Below are 22,598 nucleotides of genomic sequence, written 5' to 3' on the forward strand. Positions count from 1 at the left end.
TCTTCCTGACCAAGATTCCTGCTCTTCAGGCTCTGGCTTTACTACACTGTGGCGTTCAGCCCAGTGACAGCCCAGTCTCCCAGTGGCCAGCTGTCATTCGATGTGAAGCAGAACAACACACTTGTCTGCAGGAGAAGCTGCTGCAGGACATGACAGGTGAGTACTTCAATGCAGGTCAGTGGACCCTTAAATTGTCTCTCCTGCACACATACAAATCAGATTGTTCTTCTCTGAGCTTCAGCCTTCCTGATAGTGTGAAGCGCTCAGACTCGTGGGAGTAGAACCACAGGTCTCTCATCAGCCTGCTGAGATGGTTCTGGTGCCTGATTCCTTCAGGATGCTCCCTGTGGAGGGATTCTGGGAACGTCCCCCTAGGGGGAGGAGATGATATAGCATATATCCTGAACACAAATACACTGAGATATGTAATTGAACTAGTTAGATCAGTGTTTATTGGAATTTCAGATACTTTACATAGCTGTACAGTTAAGCTGAAAGTTCGCCAAAATCTGTCCAACAACAACGAAAACAGAAAGACAGTCAAAACAATGTAAATAAAATGTGAGCATACTTCCAGTTACAATAATTTTCTTTGGTTGTTCTCCAAGTGCTCAGTATTTCTGTAATGTGCAATCCAGATGCATCATCTTTTTTTTTTTTTTTTTTACATGTAATTCAAATAAAACATGAAACTTCAGATAGCACCAAAGATGATTGCATGAGCATGTTGTCATCACGTGATGTATGTAGACACAAAAGAATAATAATAAGTAGTTAATATATTTAGCTCAAATACATCTATATCATTGCATAAAACACTAAAGTGAATACAGTATAAAATGATTAAGGCTTAACTTTTTTTTTTTTTTTTTTTTTTTAAGATTTCCGACTATATTATGGAAGTACAAAAAATACCAAATTTCAGTCAACAATCTTGATAAAGCTTAATTTACAACTATCAACATGTTAGAAAACAATCTAGCTCAAACAATGATTTTATTTGAATACACAGGAAGTAAATGTTTTGGGAAAATAAAGAACAAAATCTGACCCAAACAAACTGCTTTCTTCCAGTTCGCTCTTTTAGGCACAATACATCAATTATCCAGTGCAACCATTTGTATTTCGTTTCGACTATTAGAGCAATGTTAACACTCTGTATTTACTTTTCTCAAAGGGGCAGTTTTGTGGACCAAGGTCCGAACTCCACCACTGACAGTATGGTAAAATAAACATGCATGTCCACTCCAATGAGAGCGACAGTATCACATCCACCTCGTCTTCAAAACATTCCTGTCTTGCAGGAATATGAAACGTACAGTTGCTGCTGAATCACTGCCCTCACTGCTGATCTAGCTTTGTGCACCGGAGATGAGTCCTGATGTCTGAGGTAAAACAGGTTTATGTTAATTCATAAGATGACTCTTCACTGCTCTGCATCATCAGTCACTGCACAGTTGTTGGCTGTAGAAAAAAAAAAGTCTGAATCTACGTTCAGCCCTTTTAGCAGCAATGCTTACAATGAAATGAAACAAATTCCCACAGGAGAGGTTTGTTTTCTGTGCACAGAAAAGACATTATGGAGGACCTTGAGATTTGGAAGGCGAGTGTAGCGAAATCCCCTATCGCTGAGATTTGACCTTGTAGCGGACGACAAGGTAGGTGGCCAGCCGTAGAATGAAGAAGAAAATGCCCAGGACAATGAAATCTATGTAAAGCTTTGCATCTTCCACATCCAATAACTGGAGGACTTCCTCGGGCTTTTGGAACTTACACACCTTCCCCGGACACTCCAGCTCTGAGCGGTTCATCCCGTAGATGGACAGGATCACCCCTTCAAAGCCGTACCTGTAAGAGATGCAAACGCTGACATCAATTCTTCTTCTCAAGTAGTTGAGCAAATCCTCTCCCGATGAAATAGCTCCAAATTCTTCAACTCCACTAAAAGGATATACTTTATATTATATTTTCCTCTGACTAGACCAACCGAACAACGGGTCCCAACGCTAACGCAAGATACTGTACACACCTGACGTATGACACATAGGAGCTCCACTGCAGATACTTGGGGATTGTGTCAAAGTTGACAAAGAATCCAGAGAAAAGCAGCACTGGGATCGCTGTGACGGGTCCGACAAACGTGGCCACCTGTTTAAGGATCCAGAGGACATATTCTCACTTATGTATTACTTGAGCGTAATGATCCTAATTTGCCAATGGAAACATGCAGCACCTGTAGCGAGGAGGAGGCGGCCCCGACCAGAAGACCGAGGGACTGGGCTACCAGGGCAGTGCAGGTGGACAGGGCTAGGAACAGCAGGTAGCGGCTGGCCTCGGGAGGCTGCTCTGTCATCCAGTACACTATGCTGCAGTAAAGGATGGGGCAGATCACCTGGAAAAACACCTTCATTAACCTTGATTCAGTGGAGGAACAGCTCACCCCAAAATAACACTTTTATCTACTGTAACCGTGGAAACGATTCTAAAGCCGGACCCACAACCAAACGCAGAGAGTATGTCTGCATTTACACCAAGGGGTTAGAAGGGTTATCCAGGGTTACCTGGGGACCAAACAAATCTGGGAGCTCATGTTGTATTTTCTCTGGCAGATGCATTTGGTTGCCCTTCTGCTTTGGACTGATATTCAGCAGCTTGATCACAACCATTTATCTAATATGGGGGGGGGGGGGGGCTTGTTTGAGTCGAAGACCAAAAAGCAGATTTGGGACTTTCTGTCAAGGCTGCTATTGAAAATGGCAAAAAAATGCCTTGAAAATGTAATAATTGCATTTGCTATTTGGTTTGACACCCACTTTGGGAACCACAAAGGTAGCAGATAATAATGATTGTAGGGTTCGGTTGAGGTTCCAAGCAAGATTTTCTGTCTTCCTCTTCTACTCTTCTCAAGCATAGTATATACCACACAAACAATCCAAATACTGGAACATGAAAAACAGCATGCAACACATTTGATTATATTAGCATATGGAAAATATACCTTAACTTTCACTTTAACCAGCCTCTGAATAATGTAGAATAATGTACAACACCTTGAACTAACTGCCACTCAAGAGAGGTAAAACCCTGCAGGGTGTAATCCACTGCAACAACCAGGTAGTACCTCCAACTAACACTGGGGTGCGCTGTAGTTTGCCTCAGTGAGGCTGCCCAGCCCTCCAACACCAACACTGCCAGCTCACCTGGAAAGGGATGTCAGCCATGGTCTTTGCCAGGTAGTAGGCTTTCAGGCTGTACCAGTAGTTAAGATGCTCCCGCAGGAACACAGACATCTCCAGAGGAACTAACAGGGTGATTCACATGCATCATAATATTAATTCACATTATATGGAATTTTGAAATTGGACTTGTACATTTGAGTCAATTCCCTCCTCTCTTCATCAAACTCACAGGTCAACACAGTCGGCATGAGCGCTCCAAACATAAGGAAGAGCATTGAGAAGAAGAGGAACCCGGTGTTGTTGAAGACCTTGCTGGCATCGTTGCCGATGTTCAGGTAGAGCAAGCCTATTAGCACACCTATGGCGATGTGGGAGATCAGTCTGAGGTGGGTCAGAACCTGAGGACAACAGCAGGATCAAATAAATAGATTGATTGTTTGACGTAGCATCTTTTTATTTTTAAAATACCTTCATCTCAATAGACACTTTAGCTTTTCCATGTATTTGGAACCAGGGCACAGTAAAAATATTTAGACAGTATTATTGAAGAAATGTGGTGACCCACCTGGTCTCGACATATAGTTATGAAGGTCCTCTTGAAGAGGATACAGAATTGTGTTAGTGTGCTCGTGGCGAAAGTATGGCTCTCTATGTGTCCGTCATCCTGGTGGAAATGGAAGCAGATAATCTCATTACATGGAGAAATGTGTCTATAATTACATCCCACGTTACAAAAGTAAGCAAAGTAAGTCAGTAAAAACACATTCTACTGTTAAAATGGATTAACAGATTTGTTGATAAATAATAATCTGACATTTATTTTTAAAAATATATTGATTTAAACTGCAGTTTGTATCATTTTTATCTAAGCGCATATTTTCAAATGTACTTGTTACATCATCTACTAGATACCTTCGGGCACTTTGTCGAACATACTGATGGGCCGTTATCACATTGGTTCTTCTTCTCCTCTATTGCACACATTCCACCTTGGACGGCCTCAAACAGCACCGGGTTCAAGTCTCCATACTCCCCTGAAGCCACTTCGATGACTTCACCAGAGGCAAGGGAAGAAAGATGTTTGTATACATGAAATAATTACAGTCATTCACAGCTCAATGAATAAATGAGATGTAGACCTACTGAAGTCTGCAGGGTTGTGGTAGGTAGGACAATACAGGCCCAGGGTCTTCAGGTAGGGGATGAGGTAAGGGACCGTGCCTTTGTAGATACACTGTCCCTGACTGAGAATGTAAAGCTGCAGAGGAACAAAATTATTCAACTTAAATTACCTTTCAAAGTGTTATTGATTACTAGTGCTATGCCCAGTGGTGAGGCTAGCCCACCCAAAATTTGCCTTAGCCCATCCTATCGTTTACTCCTCAAATCGTTTATCCTTTTTTTCCCCCGCAAACCTGTACGGAAGAGGATTAGGGCCACGTGAATTTTTTTTTAGTTTTGACTTTAAAATCAGAATTCTGAGAATAAAGTCAGAATTCTGACTTTAATCTCAGAATTCTAACTTTATTCTCAGAATTCTGACTTTAATCTCAGAATTCTGAGAATAAAGTCAGAATCTCAGAATTCTGACTTTAATCTCAGAATTCTAACTTTATTCTCAGAATTCTGACTTTAATCTCAGAATTCTGAGATTAAAGTCAGAATTCTGAGATTCTGACTTTATTCTCAGAATTCTGACTTTAATCTCAGAATTCTGACTTTAATCTCAGAATACTGACTATTCTCAGAATTCTGACTTTTTTTCTCAGAATTCTGAGAATGAAGTCAGAATCTCAGAATTCTGAGAATAAAGTCAGAATTCTGACTTTATTCTCAGAATTCTGACTTTATTTTCAGAATTCTGACTTTAATCTCAGAATTCTGACTTTATTCTCAGAATTCCGACTTTATTTTCAGAATTCTGACTTCATTCTCAGAATTCTGAGATTAAAGTCAGAATTCTGAGAATAAAGTCAGAATCTCAGAATTCTGAGAATAAAGTCAGAATTCTGACTTTAATCTCAGAATTCTGACTTTAAAGTCAGAACTCAAAAACAAAATTCACATATGGCCCTAATCCTCTTCCGTACAACAACCTCCATGCATACATCTCTTGTCTCTGATTGGTGGGTGGGGGTCTCTGTGTTTTACAAAACAAAAAATGCAGCGGCATCCCAGGAGCACAAGACGACGCTGTTCCGAGAGGCAGGGCACTGAGGGCAGATAACCTGCAGTGCAGCTGAATAATATGAGCAGTGTTGTAACACTAACTTCATTTTAGGACCTTGACATAATCTGTCAGATGTCTATTAAATTTCAGCTTTTTTAACTTTAAGCCCAGATTCTCTCATGTGATCTAGCCTACAGATTTCCAAAGAAACCATCAAACCATCAAAATTGACTGTCAGCTTGAAAAAGGCATATTTCTGATATGCAGAACAGAACATTTCAAAAAGGTCCACAATAGAACAAGCAAATATGGAAAAAAGAACAAGGAAATATTCTGCTGTGAAGTCAGAATGATAAATCCTTTTCACTCCATAGAACAACAAGTCAGCGTAGTCCTCCTTTACATTCAGCCCGTTACTGAGACAGACCAGTCTGTTGACATTGTCAGAGGGCAAAGCAGCACACGCCACATCTAGTGTTTCTCACGCAGACAAATTACCGGGATAATTAAAAAAAAAACTCCTCGGCGATGTGTGCCCACCGCACATTGACAGGTTATAATGAAGGCCTACATTTGCTGTATTTACCCCAGGAAGTGGCCAACTGGGCTTGTTTGCTTTATGTATTATGTATAATTATAAAGGTTTATAACTACTTCCTTACAAAACGTTTGTTTGTATGTGAAGAGGGAGAGAGGAGGATGGAGAGAGAGAGAGGAAAGACAGATGGTGCAAGACCTGGAAGAAGCAGGTGAGAAAAGGGCATTTATTGTTAACCACCTCACTAATTACCTATAAAAAGAAAGTACATTATATTCAGTGCTTCTTTAAAGCTGAAGTTCTTTTAAAGAAGTTTTTTGAAGTATGAGTGCTTTTCCACTGAATAACTCATCAATAAGTACGACTGTTTAATTTTGTCAGGCCTTATACATACACTCAACAAAAATATAAACGCAACACTTTTGTTTTTGCTCCCATTTTTCATGAGATGGACTTAAAGATCTAAAATTCATTCCAGATACACAATATTACCATTTCTCTCAAACATTGTTCACAAATCAGTCTAAATGTGTGATAGTGAGCACTTCTGCTTTGCTGAGATAATCCATCCCACCTCACAGGTGTGCCACATCAAGATGCTGATCTGACATCATGATTAGTGCACAGGTGTGCCTTAGACTGTCCACAATAAAAGGCCACCCTGAAATGTGCATTTTTTTGCTTTATTGGGGGTCTGGGGACTCAGAACCAGTCAGTATCTGGTGTGAGCACCATTTGCCTCATGCAGTGCAACACATCTTCTTCGCATAGAGTTTATCAGATTGTCAATTGTGGCCTGTGGAATGTTGGTCCACTCCTCTTCAATGGCTGTGCGAAGTTGCTGGATATTAGTGGGAACTGGTACACGCTGTCGTATACGCAGGTCAAGCACATCCCAAACATGCTCAATGGGTGACATGTCCGGTGAGTATGCTGGCCATGCAAGAACTGGGACATTTTCAGCTTCCAAGAATTGTGTACAGATCCTTGCAACATGGGGCCGTGCATTATCTTGCTGAAACATGAGGTGATGTTCATGGATGTATGGCACAACAATGGGCCTCAGGATCTCATCACGGTATCTCTGTGCATTCAAAATGCCATCAATAAAATGCACCTGTGTTCTTCGTCCATAACAGATGCCTGCCCATACCATAACCCCACCACCACCATGGGCCACTCGATCCACAACATTGACATCAGCAAAGCGCTCACCCACACGACGCCACACACGCTGTCTGCCATCTGCCCTGAACAATGTAAACCGAGATTCATCCGTGAAGAGAACACCTCTCCAACGTGCCAGACGCCATCGAATGTGAGCATTTGCCCACTCAAGTCTGTTACGGCGACGAGCTGGAGTCAGGTCAAGACCCCGATGAGGACGACGAGCATGCAGTTGAGCTTCCCTGAGACGGTTTCTGACAGTTTGTGCAGAAATTGTTTGGTTATGCAAACCAATTGTTTCAGCAGCTGTCTGAGTGGCTGGTCTCAGACGATCTTGGAGGTGAACCTGCTGGATGTGGAGGTCCTGGGCTGGTGTGGTTACACGTGGTCTGCGGTTGTGAGGCCGGTTGGATGTACTGCCATATTCTCTGAAACGCCTTTGGAGACGGCTTATGGTGGAGAAATGAACATTCAATGCACGAGCAACAGATCTGGTTGACATTCCTGCTGTCAGCATGCCAATTGCACGCTCCCTCAATGCTTGTGGCATCTGTGGCATTTTGCTGTGAGACAAAACTGCACATTTCAGAGTGGCCTTTTATTGTGGGCAGTATAAGGTACACCTGTGCACTAATCATGATGTCAGATCAGCATCTTGATGTGGCACACCTGTGAGGTGGGATGGATTATCTCAGCAAAGCAGAAGTGCTCACTATCACACATTTAGACAGATTTGTGAACAATGTTTGAGAGAAATGGTAATATTGTGTATCTGGAATGAATTTTAGATCTTTAAGTCCATCTCATGAAAAATGGGAGCAAAAACAAAAGTGTTGCGTTTATATTTTTGTTGAGTGTATTTGTAACCATCTGGACGGCCTTAGTAAAGACCTGAGACGGATAAAAACATTGTTCCACATAATCAGCCTCCTAATTCCTTGTCAAGAGCGGATGTCGGCTGCTTCCTGAGGGCTGAGCCCACCCAAAGGCTATGCCCGAAACATGCCGGATCAGAATGCTTGGCTCAGGTTCATTGGTGACTCTAAATTGCTGTCCTGTGAGAGTCTGACGACCGGTCCAGGGTGCACCCTGGATCGGCATTCAGTGAGCCAGCATACAGACGGACCGACACGAGTCCTGACTTCACAGCTCCACGTTACGGCATTGACATGCATTCACCACAGCCCCCCGTTCATCTCCACAGTCATTGACAGAATTGTACCTTGTCAAACATCTCAAACAGTTTGGCACTCGGTTGGTGGATGGTGCAGATGATGGTCCGTCCTCCCAGAGCCAGAGAGCGCATTAGTGAGACAACCTGGTAGCAGGACACACTGTCTAACCCACTGAGAGAGAGACAGAGACAGAGACAGAGAGACATACAGGATCTGAAGGTAAGCTAGTAAGGAACAAGCTTTTATGACAATGAACCCAAAGTATTGATGTAATTTTTTTACAGTAAAAGTACTTTCAAGACATTCTTGCAGTGAAACCTAAGGAACTTCATGCTCATCAGGGTCCTATTCCCATTTTATTAAAATATAATGTATCATCACTGGTTGTTCCCTTAAAGGAAATGTTTGGCTTTTTAAGAAATAAGCTTATTTGCTTTCTTGCCAGGATTGAAGATCGATACCACTCACAGTTGTATACCAGCCAGCAGCAAGCTCAGCATAAAGACTGGAAACAACAGCAAGCTCAGCTTTGCCCACTACTTAACACTTTGTGTCGGTGTCTCACCTGGTGGGTTCATCGAAGAACATGACGGGAGGGTTGTTGACCAGTTCGAGGGCGATGGCCAGCCGTTTACACTGACCACCAGACAGCGAGCTGGTCCTAGTGTGAGCACAGTCGAGGAGCCCCAGTGCCGTCAGAATCTCATTCACCTGGACAGACAAAGTCAGAGAGAGATCCACACGCTGTCCATGTGCAAATATTACATCCAAACCCACACAAATGTGGCTTATAAGTGATCCCGACATAAATATAAAAATGCTTCTATGTGGGTTTTTGGAATTGTGCTTCATATAGGCTTCAAATCGTTCACAACCATGTTGTAACGCTGTTTAGGGAGAATTATTACACCCTAGTGGACTCAAAGTATCCCACAATTCACTTGGAAAAGAAGGGTAAAACCGATGGTCACTAACTGAGCATTATATCCCATCATGCATTGCGCCAACGGACAAAAGATGGACAAGAGCAGAGCCACTGAGACAAATCTATGACTATATATAATAATATATTTAATCTGAATAGAGCAGCAAAGTGTGTCTGTAGGGACCAAGGGGCAGAGGAAAAGGGTGCACCGGCTAGTGCCCGAGATGTGGATAAGATAAAAACTATGAATATATTAAAATATGTTTTTAAATTTATAAAATAAAAAAAACAGAGGTCATTATTATATATACATTTTTGTCTGTTTTATATTTAAATATCTAAAGAAAATAATCATAGTGATACAAATGAATGATGAATCCAATGTGGCTAACGATTGTTATAATTTCAGAAATTGTGAATCAATGATTTTTTTTCACCATTGCTTAAGCGCCCCCCCCCCCCCCCCGGTATCCCATATAGATTTGCGCCACTGTATGCGTGTCAAAATATGAATTTCCTATTAATTATGCATGTTAAAAGTCAGGATCCAGTATTCAAGGGTAAATATGACCTTTCCTGTATGTTAATCTAGTAAATGTGTATTTGTATAGCTCACCAGTTCTTTCTTCACATCCATAGATTCATTCAGCTTTAAGTTGGCTGAAACCTGCAGCCAAGAAGAGGAAAATCTCATTAATTATGTCAACAGTCTTCACTAAGGGTTTAACCAGATTGTAAATATCCTCATTGCCACACAGTTTCTAAATGAAAACACACGTTGACGGCTCACCATCATGGCTTCTCGTGCAGTGAGGTGTGGCAGCAGCATGTCTTCCTGCATGATGTAGCAGGACATTTTCCTGAATGTTCTCAGGTCCCTGGGTTTCCCATTCACCAGGATCTGACCCTTCATCCCTGTTTCCCTGCAGCCGGGAGGACACACACACACACACACACACACACACACAGTCTGGTTGATGGGTGCTAGGCTATGCTAACATTGTAGCTGTTCCACCAACACTCCAAATAAGGTCATCTAGGAATAAATACAGCAGCAGTGTTGTTTGCACCATAGACAGTCTCTGGTTTCTCCACATAGTCTGGTCTGGACTCTGGACTAATAAGAGCTATCCTAGACCTCTGGGGGACCACAGACCCAGGAGAGAACATTAATCTCCTCCATTTCTGATTCAGCAACGTCAGGACGAGAATCTCAATGCTGATAGGCTTACGCATTAATTTAGCTTATCTGCTTCATTCCCGTTGTGCATCGACTTGGCCTTTCCTTTTTTTGTGAACACAGCATTTCATTTACCTGTATCCAGCCAGGATGTGCATTAAGGTGGACTTCCCAGCCCCCGAGGGCCCCATGATTCCTATCAGTTCTCGACTGCAGAACCTTCCAGACAGACACTTCAGTAAGGCTTTGAAACCTGCGAACGACAAAGAGGGCATTGATGGCACCGCCCACTTATCAACAATAACAAGGAACTACTACTAAGCGTGACTTGCTCACTTGCTTGTCAGTGTGATGTTGCCAGATGACTCCCTCTGCACTTGTGGAGGGTGTTTAGCCAGATGGAGACTTTCTATAATGAGTGAAACAGCAGGAACCACACGCTAACCCGTTGCTTTAGTCTGGGAGTGTGATACCATGTTGTACAGTATCAAATGTTCCACTTAAGTCTAACAGCATTAGCACTGAGCACTTACCTGCATGAGCTTCCAACGTGTTGTAAGTAGTTGCACAAAAACAACAACTACATTGTGCTGTTTAATATCAAACACATTTTTTTCAATGAACCCCCAAAAAAGACCCAATCTGAAATCATTGAGCAACGCTCTTTTATTTAACCTGCATTTACCTCGGTCCTTCATAAAACTTGAGCCTGTTTTATTTGCAGATGCATTTGCAGTTTGGTCTGGCGATGTCATGCTACGCTAAGATAATGGCTAGGACCCAAATTTCCACATCAGTTTTGATCAGTTTTTTTTTTAAATGCCTCAACAGCTTTAGATTCATCTCAAACAAGCCCCATAATTTATAAACAGTTGTGATTGACTGGCAGATCTCAAGTTGGTGGAAATCTTTCTCTTGAAACTTGATGCATCTGCCAGAGCAAATGACAACTGAGCTCACAGATTTGTGTGGTTCCCAGGCCGAACCCCCAAACTCCTTATTAGGAAACTGTGATTATCCACCTTGTGAGTATTTAACTCATGTTTACAATGTTTGCTGAGACAATAAATCAAGACAAATGTAGGGTCATTTTCTCAGACTTCTTTTTACAACTAGAGGAGTCGCCCACTGATGGCCAAGAGACGGAATGCAAGTTTAGGCAGCTCAGGCTTGGCTTCACTTTTCAGAACCGGAGGTTGCCGCCTGCTTGAGACGTGAGAATGGAGTTGCATTTGAGAGATGACATGTACTGTTTGTATTGTTTCACAAGTAGCAATCTTTCCTCCAGGAATAACCTTTTCACTTTCCGTTAATAGACAATAATCACTGAATTCAAATCAACTTGTAAAAGAGACGGAGAAAGCCAGAAAGTTCATAACCAGAAAATGCTATTATTTGGGCCAAATTAAAACCATTTTATTCTATATTTAATATAGAGTTATGGATTAAAACATATCTAAGAGGTAAAAGTATAATGTTGAAACATTCTTATAGGTTGACACCCTGAGAAACTTATCATTTGCTTCATTGACACAGTGCTGTGACACATAATCTGTGCTGTGGCTGTGCAAACACAGTCAAAGAGGTTCTGTACTGGGACCTTTCAAAAGACACTTCAAACACAGTCAAGCACATGAAATTCAATAAAATGAGCTGAGCGGCACATCACTCACAAGTGAAATATTATTAATCTTTTATTCATCTACGGTGTTTACACTGTCTTAAAGGAATTTAAATGAATGTATCCTAGCACACCTACCTCACTTGACCTTCTTTTTAAGCTCCCTTTCCCCCTTCCTAACTTCACCTCCCCTCCTTTTCTTGGTGACAGCAGGTTAGTGAGCAGACAGACGGACAGAGATGGTTATGGAAGACGGAGACTGTGAATGGATGACAGAACGCTTGTTCGCCCACAAATTAGAACCACAGATTGCATTTAAATAACCACAATAACACAAAATCACACTATGACTACTACTAATGCAAACTACTTCAGAATGGGCAGGCTATGACGCCAGCACCAGGCCGACCCTAAATCAGGAATAATGATATCGCGAATGCATACAATATATATAAGGGAATTGGCAATCTAACCATGGATGAGATCGGCCAACTCACTACTCTCATTTCTTCTCCACTCCTCCCCATCTTCTATCCTTTGGCCCAGTCAACTACATTATTAATGACCTAAACTGCCTTAGACGATGCAGCACTTACTGGAAAGCTCAGAAAACATACTCAAACACGAGCACACCGTATACACTTAACAACACGCGCATCGATCAAGACCAGTTTATGGCATCTAACTCATATTCATTACTCTTCCAAGCACGTCTCCAAACAGTGTCCCCATTTTGAGAAAAATTAAAAGCACTGCACTGCTCTAAATGTTGGACTGACAGAGTCATCAGGGACAAAAGTCATTACGCTGAACATGGAAACTCATCTACTCACTATTCCGCCTTAAAAGCCTCATCATGTTTATTCTTAAACTCTTGCAAACGATTGAAACTCAAACTTCTGACTTGCAGATTAATCTCGATCATGTCAGGCTAAGAGGAACTGCTTTTATGCAAGTGATGAGTGATAAGCACACAAAACAAAAGTCCAAAAGTCAAAATGTATTGGAAAAATACTTTGATGTAAGAATGGCAATTATATGCCATCTTGCCATCACATAATATGTGAGAAGAGCATCTCAATACAGATGGTATAGAATTTATTAATTTGGTAAAAATCACTATATTGTCTCCTTAACGACACTGCTCCTTTCGGTGTGACCTTTCACAACAAAAGCCCTCAACATATACAAGGCAAACTAACTCACAGCATGTAGATAAGAGGCCGCTCAACAAAATAGGTTACAACATGTATTCATTCCACATTACGTCCACATTTATTATGGATTGATCTGACACATTTCAATTGTGCAACAGCAGTAAGGAAGCACATAAAATGCCTTTTTGCTGATGAGCTCACTATATAGTCCTCTACATAGTCCTTTATATGGGACATGTGTGTAGGAAGTAGTGAGTGATTTCTGACATTATCCATTTTTGTTGGTAGTTAGCCTTTCAAAAAACACATTTTCACTGACCTCAAAAACCTTTCTTTTTTTTATTTGGAGCGAGCAGTCAGTGATTTGCGTTGGAGAGTGGAGCAGAAATACTCACGGCTCCACTCCCCTCACAGGTCTACACTAGACACAGGAGTTGTGCTGGCAATCTCTCCCAGAAATCTGTGTGTCAATGGCAAAAAGCCAGCATATACTGGCGAATGTAAGCCCTGCATGGCACCTAGCACCTTTCACTCCTTTACAGAGTGGTTTAAATAGATGCGACTAACTTTACACACAGTGTGTATGAGGACCGGAGCGTTACCTCTCCTCCTCCAGCACGGTCCCTCCTGGATGGTGTAGGACAGGTCGTTGAACTCCAGGTCCACGGCTGAGCGTTTGGGTAGGTGGGAGAAACGCTGTGCTTCAGTGATGTGGTTCTCTACCTTCTTCAGGTGGGTCAACATGGAACCTTCCTGCGGCTGAGGCGGGCCGCCTCCGTTACACATGATGGCGTCCTCTATGGGGATACTCACAGAATCGGGTTCCAGCGCCTTATTGTCCATACCAGCTCTCTCTCTGTGAGAGGAAACAGAAAGACCAAAGGTAGTGGAGGTTAGAAAGGCAAAATCAGTTCCAGCTTCATGATCTGCAGTCTAATTTTACACGGCACTGGGAGATGTGTTGCATATTTGGAGGTAATTTAATAACAAGCAACAAAACAGCAGGGCACTGAGCTTTCAGCAGCTTACCTTTATGCCAAAACAGAAACAGAAGAGGAAAAATATGCACAGAGAGAATGAATTGATGGCACTTCTAGGAATTATGGACAGCAAAAAACAGTGTGGAGCATAGTAATTTATCAGACTGCTGGCATGAAGATCAATCTCACTCAAATGGAAACGGATAATTAAATTATCTCTGGATTGACAAGGAGAGAAATTTCACAACATTTGGCAACCTTTTTTACTTCAATTATATCAAATGTCCTGACAAGAATTAAGTTGGTCCTTTAGATGTATGGAAGCAAGTAAATAAAGGATTATTATCTTATTGTTGTTTTCTTTTTATGGAGGAATATATATGTTATCATCTGTACTGACTGACCTCAAATATGGTGTAGACCAGAAAATAAAAAGGATATGGTCAATAAAAACAGACTTCAGTTCTAACACAGGTTTACAGATGAATGGAACTGTGTTTAAAGGCAACAAAGTTGCCAAAGAATATCCGATGGGACACATGACATCAATGGATCTTTATGTTTGGATTCTCAATAATATGTCAGTTTACTACCTAAAAAAAAAGCTCAGCTTCCCCATCCTCAAATACAATGCTGCTGTTATGATCTTGTGTTTTGTCGTGTGTATTTCCTCCTTATTTTGTCGTTTCTGTCCCGTCTTAGCTTTACTTCCTGTTGTTCTTGTGTCTGATTAGTCTCGTCAGCCTTGCCCGGTCTCCTTGTGTCTTCCTCCAATCAGCCTTCAGCCTGCCCTCAGGTTTGCCCACCTGTTTCCCAATTAGTTCCTGATGTATTTAGTCTGTATGTTTTCTCTTTGTCAGTTCATCCTGGTTGTTCAGTTCATGGTCTTCCAACAGTCCCCTGGGTTCCCGACTCTTCTCCTGGATGTTCTCCTGTTTTTTTATTGGACTGTTCCCACTCTTTGCCTGCGTCTACTTTTGGGTCAAAATTGAGTTCCACTAGACCCTGACAGCTCAATTTCCCCAGTGTCGGCATGGAAGCAAAGTCAGGTAAGGGTTTATTTTCACATATGTGCTTCAGTGGCAGTGATATGTCCTCACTACGCATGGAACGATATGGAATGATCATGTCTTGATTATCCTGCCAAATAATTGCAATTCACAATTCTTTCCTGATCATTGTCAAAAAGTGCTTAAGAGCTTTAAAATGGCACTAAAACATACTGGAATCACTTAAAATTTTCTTAGGAAGTATAAAAGTAAAATAAAAATCAATCAAATATTCGGAAATAAGATGACCATAAGCCAAGATGAGCAGAAACATGGATCAATAGATGAGCCGGAGTGTTTGGTAAGCACAGACAGATCAATAACACTTGTGCAGATATGTGTAATCAGTCCTATATGTGCAGGGATGCACCAATAATACTTTTTTCCAGACTGCGTAGTTACATTTCAGTACATTCGGATACCGAGTACCAGTATGAAGACTTCTCATATGAATACAATCCTGTCTTCAAGTCACCGTTGACTTCTTGTGTTCCATAAAAACACTATAGTTTATTTGCGGGGAGAGGTTATGGAAAGAAAATCAAATGTACTACTTTGACAGTAAACATTTTGGAGACACAGTTCAAATAATAAATATAACACGTGGGGCGTTGATTAATGTTATGTAATGTTCTGCCTTTATTCCTGTTCTGCTAGTTCTTCCTGTTGTAATCCCTTTATGTGGTCAAAGTCCTCACATTCACAATTCTGATGTCATCATATCCAGCCAACAATATATCAGTCCTGAGTTGTTGCTCTTTAAATACGACCCAATAGTATAATACCCACCACCTCCAGGATGCTGAAGGTGTGTGATTTAAATGTCCAACAACCATCTGCTGGCTTTTCTTCCACCAGAGTCGAACTCCTGTCTTCATACAGTTTATTGTTCTCATGAAGAAACATCATGTTGATGAAGCGTCTATCTCTCAATCCAAATATTTGGGGGTTTAGGACAATTAGTTGGAAAAAATGTCACCTTGGACTTTCTTTTTTTTTTGTTATTTCACAGACCAAACAAGAAAATATCGATAGATAACCTCATATACATGCACGGTTTATGAGGTTAATGTAAGGAAACGTCTATCCCATCACATCATAGTGGTTTCTGTGGCTTTCTTGGTCCTTCAGTAAGGTACCATATATCAGAGTTGAGCTTAGGGTCATTATTGGGGGACTTCCAATGCAAAAAGCTACTAATTTGGTCCGTGACACTGATCTTTCACTTGTTTGTACGTTCTCTTCACTGACGGGTGCAGCCTGGTCTCCTGAAGAGGAACCTCCCCAAAACTGCATTGTCAATAGCTTTTCAAGGGAAACGTATTTATCCTAGATTATGTTTCAAATCAAAGCTAAACTATGATGGTTTTAATAAAATTAGTAGTTTTGCTGCCTAAAGATAATCAGGTGATTTTGTTGTAATCTGGGAAATAATCATTAACCCTGGAAACGTAGTTTCGTGAAGGCAATATTGTAGGAGACAGGGTCGACTTGTGATGGTTCATTATTAGTCCAGATTCAGTGGAAATGTATATACGGTTCCTGGGAAAGGATCGCTTAGGTATGATCAACGTCAGACAAAATCCATTTTCTTGGTCCTGGCAGGACTTTAAGCAGCAGAAATATGCAATCTCCCCTGTGATCGCGAGGTATTACTGATCATCGAAATGGAGATACGTCTAATCTACTTTGTTCAGCACAGGCCACTGTAAAAACGGTTCCCAAGTCTGAGGTGGTACAGTAATTTGTCCTTTTTGAGACAGAAGTCTCATTTAATCACTCATGGGGTTCTTAATCCCCTTGGGGATTAAAATCAACCTCCCTTTCTACCCTTGATCTGCTCGGAGAAGGAGGGGCCTGGAGTTACCGGCTTGGGAACAAATTTGCAGACTCAGGTACACTACCAAGCACCAAGCCAAGCTAACGTATGGGAAATGACTGCTCCTTCACTTGCCCCCCAGATCAGACCTCCACGCTGACACAGTTCACTGACAACCAGGAGGGAGAAGCCAAAGAAAAGTCTTATCTGGGTGTCAAACGGTGCTGATAAGAGGGAGGCAGGAGAAGGGAGAGACACGTTACGTATGCATGTCACGATTCAACCTGGATGGGACCACACTGTTCAAGATGAGAGGGAAGACAGGCAGAGAACTCCGTGACCTGAGATCATACCGCTCCAGATTATCTACACCACCACGGTTACGTTTCTATCTGACTCTAAGACTTAATACCTCAAATACAGCTGGATTAAAGGCCCATTAAATAAATAAAGTGGTCGGTTCAGCACAGCTCAATCATCAAAGTGACGATAAGAGAGGAAACCAACCGCCTGGTCTAACTGGAATGAACTTCCAACAAAAGTCTAGTATAGAGATGTTTTTGCACCGCACATATTCATGCTTATGTACTCTGGTTTAACAACTTGACAATTCAGGCTTTTCACACTTCGCACCTCTGAGCCCTGGTCTAATCTAGACGTGGAATGATAGGAAAATGTCATGTCACTATCATCCTGACCATAAATAATGTTTTATATATCAACCCCTGATGGCCAGTAGAGATAAGTTAAATCACGGGTTCACTTTTTAGACTGGGCGATGGATGTCTGGGACAGAACCCCTTAATTTGTTAACTGAAATTTGTCTGAAAGTGTTTTTCCTTGGCTCAATGAATTAACACTGGCTTTTAATAGTGGAGATTTATCATTATTTACAAATGAACAAACTCTTCTTGACCATTTTCATTTATAATGAAATTAAAAATCTATATTTGATGGCCATTGTGAAAGGCAAATTTAATTTAGAATTTGTATAATTATGTTTCTATGTATTTCATCCTTGCGATCAGAAAGTAGTGCTTTGATCGGTGTCAGTGCAGCTCTGTAGACATTCTGCAACTGTCCAGACCAGGACCTGTACCTGGATTAAAGATTCATGCTTGGAAATGGTGGTTCATTAACATTTCTATGTGGCTGACGGGATGCGACTTCTTGAGATTTTATTTGATGATGAATATTGAAATAGTAGCTTGGGACCTTTATTCATAGAAGAGATGTTAACCCTTTTTTGGGGGTGTGTGAAATGTGTCATAACGTAGGACCAGACTCCTGTTTAACTGTACACTCTGGGGAAACTGGCTTAGCACAGGGCTAATTATAGTGTGTGTGAAGCTTCAATTAAACAATCACACAGCTGTGTTTTTGTAAAGTTCTTAAAAGTAAAAATTCATCTTTCAACACAAACTTATTCCAAACCAGCTATTGGCACCAGCGACAGAATGCGTAAAAACGGGGGAATTCATTATTTTAGGTGCAATATGTTTTGACATTCTGGGAAAGTAGACGAGACTCTGACAATGCATGCCACAGAGAGATGCTACCCAACAGTGCAACTGTGCTGCATGCTGGGATACCTCCTGCACAGTTACTGCTGTCCCGTGTTCGTGCTGCATTTACAGATCAGATCACACAGTGGCATCTTTTTCTTTCTTCAACAGGCTTCATTGGACACTACAGACCTCTCCACACATCAGACTAATGAGTCGATATTCTGCTTCAGAGAAGGAAACGTCTGATTACCAGGCCGCATCATAACCTCTTTTCCAACTATGAGACGAGTGGCTTGACTGGCTGAGAGTATTTAACAATCACCTCAGCTACTGATCAATATTCACCTTCACTCAGCCGTTTTGCACGCTGCTGTACCAACATGACCCAGAATAAAAGGTCTGTGCACCAGCCATCTAGTGGCATTTATTATTTATTTATTCAAATTTCAAATGATGGTGCAAAATATTAAAGTGAAGGTGCAGTGCTTCTGCAGCCTCGTAGAACTGGGCCTGTCTCTTTCTCTCCCTCGGGACTCAGTCGCACATGAACCCGAGGTGAAATTTGCCTGAAAATGTACCAACTCTACGTGATGCAACATGCTGGATGTTCACATCATTGTAAATCTGTGTTACCAGAATCCCATGTTTGTGCCAGCAGTATTCACTGGAAAAAAAACTGCCCAAATAAATGATTTAGCTGTGATTTAATTGCAGTAAACGGATAAAAAGGATGCTGAAATAATAACATAATGATGGTGATGAGTAAAAATCCTGAAGACATGCTTTGTTAGGTCTTTCTGTAAGACAACAAGCAAACCAATAAAATGCTTGTTTTCTGAATGGAGTCTGGATTGATGGGTGCTAGGCTACGCTAACATCGTGGATGCTCCATCAACACTCCAAATAAGGTAATCTAGACATAAATACAGCAGGGATGTTGCTGTTTGTAACACAGACAGTCTCTGATTTCTACACATTTCTGCATTTCTGGTCTCTGTATTTATATGAGGTGCTACTGTAGAGCTCCGAGGCAAATTTTGTGTGTTTTCTTTGTGAGAAAAATGTGCTTCAAGTTTGTTGAATCCATAGCATGAGGCTTTGTCATGTGCACCTTTGAACCCTGGTCTAGCTCTGGATGACCACAGATGGATACAACATTCTTTTTCCTCCCATTTCTGATTCACGAACATCATGCAGGAAACTCTCCGAGTGCACAACAATGCAATACTTTCTGCCCCCTAGTGGTACATCTGTTTTTGTCATTACCTGCACAGCAACTTGTTTGCATGAGTCATGTGATAACCAAAAATGTTTATCATGCTTGAGTAAATTTTCAATAAAAAAAACTCATCAAATAATTATTTAAATACAAGCCTGAGTGAGTTTAAGGGAGAGGAGAGGCAGCTTATTGCACATCCTGCTTTGTTGCATAAAACCAGCATTAAAAGTGCACGCCACTACTGCTCTGTTAGGAACGTGGAGATGCTGAACAGCCCAAACTGACATTAAATACCGTGAAAAGCACTGAGTCCGTTATTGGCCAATACTTCCTCCTTGCAGGAAAAACCCTGTAATATGTTACATTTTCTGAGGCTGAACTCACATTTCATACACAGCTCTTTAACCCTCGCACGCTGTCTGATTGTTCTGCCGGTGAACAGCAGCCTCCTAGTAATGCTGGCTGTTCTTACATAACATGGGAGGGCAGATCATAAGGATATTAAGACCCATGGAAGTAGGTTAACAGTGCTGGTCTCCCATGACTTTATAAGAATGAGAGCTAATTCACTGAAGAGGCTTTGACGGGAAAAAAAAAAAATTCTTACAAGCTCACGTACATTCCTAAAGCTACAACAGAGGCTCCATAAGCTACAGCAGCACTTCTTACTCATGAGACAGGAGCTGGACTGGAAAAGGGAAGTATTTTCTAATGTATGGTAGCAAACTATCTCACCGTAATCAGACATTTGGGATAAATTGTCATAATTAGCTCGTGAATTTTTGAGTTATGGCCAATAACGTGTTTGGTGAGTTCAGTGTGACCAGCAGTTCTAATCAACCTTGAGTGCAAATGGATGTTTGGGCCAAATTTGAAGAACTTCGCTCAAGGCGAAATCACGAGAAATCACGAGGACGGGACACACGTGAGGTCACAGCGACTTTGATCTTGGACCTTCAAAATCCGTTTGTCCTTTAGTCCCAGTGGATGTTTGTGCCAAATTTGAAGAATTTATAGACGAACAACTTGAAAACATAATGCTTCGGGACACAACTGTCAGAGTTTAGTTTATATTATAGTAGAGAGATAAATTGGCCATACCGATACATCAGCTATTGCAAATATATTGAAAAGCCAAAATTATGTTTTGAAACGTCACCATTGTTGTTAAAACACTCATAAAATTGGTCAATAAATCATTATCAGATTTTTTTAAACTCTCAAATATCAACATATCAGGTTCAAACTGTATTCGTCGAGTTATGGTCTGTATTTCAACTGCCACTTCAAACTTTTCAAATTGAAATAATATTGAAATAGAGAAACCATTTAACAGGAGCATTTCAGTGCCTGTAGATTTTCTTAAGACATTTACTTTAGTATTCGAACGTGAATGGTTGCATACATGAAGAGAAGGGCTATAATTCTAGTGCTATACCAAAAATACAGGGCAAAATAACTCAAATTGAAATATTTTTGACACACAAATTCACCCTTTAAAGTGACATTATAGGTACATAACTGCAGACATGTCCCAATAATATTGTGTATAAAGGGTTAATATGACATAATAAAAGCGTGAACACGTTCAGTTGTTTAATTTAAAGTGTGTGGCTTAATCCCACAAATTCCACTCGCCGTTATAATACCTTGACTTGACTTCATACAAATTTACTGTAATAATCGGCTGCTTGTTAGAAGGAGCGCGTGGACGCGTGATGAGACGGATGTGTGCGAGTGGACGGACCGGCGGGGCGGTGACACGTCCGCTACACAGGGATGAGTCATAGAGGTAAAAAGTCCGACTGATCAGGACCTGATGGAGCAAGAAGAGGAGCAAAAAAGAAAGCTTACATTGACTGCTGTAGAGTGACTTGTCGTTACCCGCCGCGGTGTCTGTCGGGATGATGTTATCCAGCCCGGCTGCTGCCTTCACCATCTAACCGTGTCTGTTCCAGTCTGCCGCATCTCCAGCATCGCTGCACGCCGGAGCCGAGAGCCGGGAGGGCGGACCGGGACAGGAGGGCTGGATGGAGGAGGGACACAGGAGTTCTCCTGTTATGATCTTTATCATGGGGGACAGGTGTAGGCTTATGTTTATGTAACCCACATTTCTAATGACCTGTATCCCGGACGTTTATTTCCCATCACTTATTTAGTTGACTCGTATTGACTACAATTAAATGCAGTGTATGATTATTGTTGTTATTATAATTATATCATGTAATTGACCTGCAGTAGCCCACACACACACACACACACACACACACACACACACACACACACACACACACACACACACACACACACACCGTCTCTGATTATTTCACTGGTTTGACATTAAAGGCAGAGAAGGTCATTTGGAAAAACCTCAGAGATTTTGACTTTGAATGCATCAGCGAACCGAAAAAGTCCCGCCCCCTTCGCTCAGACCGATTGTTTAAAGCCGCTCACCCAGAACCCCAAATGAGTGCCTGAGAGCAGCAGAGCACCACAATCAAGAAGTAAGCGATGATGGTCAGGCCCGACTTTTTTGATTGGACTGGGTTTTTACTGTCCGGCCACGACCACAGATTAGAACTATTAGTACTACATTTCATTGTCCATCGACAACATCGGCCACCTAGCCTACATAAAACTCTTTTTTAAAGATGGTTTGTCTGTTTACGTTTTGTCCATATTCAATAAAAGTTACAGAATGTACCTGAAAATGTTTGTCAAGGTTCGCTAGAACTCACTGCGTCATTCAAATCCTCCTTCTAGCTCAAATTTGAGTACGACATTCAGTTTTCCAGGCGTAATAACGTTCAGCCCAACAGCTCTCTTGGCTCTGTTGTGATTGACAACTTAGAGGGCGGCTTTTATTCTAGTAATTCAGTAACTGTAGATAAAATAAACAAGGCAACACTTT

The 22,598-nt window shown here is 41.4% G+C and overlaps 1 protein-coding gene across 1 annotated transcript; it reads right to left on the reverse strand.

The window, feature by feature from the left end:
- Positions 1–454: 454 nt before the first annotated feature.
- On the reverse strand, positions 455–21,679 carry LOC311019848 (ATP-binding cassette sub-family G member 4-like). The gene is made up of 15 exons (XM_084019459.1): positions 21,542–21,679; positions 13,715–13,968; positions 10,470–10,587; positions 9,945–10,077; positions 9,771–9,821; positions 8,795–8,940; positions 8,277–8,400; positions 4,323–4,437; positions 4,092–4,231; positions 3,745–3,843; positions 3,409–3,577; positions 3,201–3,301; positions 2,234–2,392; positions 2,030–2,148; positions 455–1,848 (listed from the first exon to the last, which is right to left on the reverse strand). Exons 2-15 carry the CDS (start codon positions 13,953–13,955, stop codon positions 1,623–1,625), a joined length of 1,941 nt encoding a protein of 646 aa, XP_083875585.1. The 5' UTR covers positions 13,956–13,968; positions 21,542–21,679; the 3' UTR covers positions 455–1,622.
- Positions 21,680–22,598: the final 919 nt, after the last annotated feature.

Source organism: Eutrigla gurnardus (genome assembly GCF_963514095.1).
Source record: "Eutrigla gurnardus genome assembly, chromosome: 10".
NCBI lineage: Eukaryota > Metazoa > Chordata > Actinopteri > Perciformes > Triglidae > Eutrigla > Eutrigla gurnardus.

Excerpts from the sequence above, each read along its gene's own strand:
- LOC311019848 (XM_084019459.1), bottom strand. The coding sequence starts at position 13,955 with ATGGACAATAAGGCGCTGGAACCCGATTCTGTGAGTATCCCCATAGAG. Across the intron at positions 3,302-3,408 it reads CATGCCGACTGTGTTGACCT|TTCCTCTGGAGATGTCTGTG; the intron begins GTGAGTTTGATG and ends TCACCCTGTTAG. Across the intron at positions 2,149-2,233 it reads CCGCCTCCTCCTCGCTACAG|GTGGCCACGTTTGTCGGACC; the intron begins GTGCTGCATGTT and ends ATCCTTAAACAG.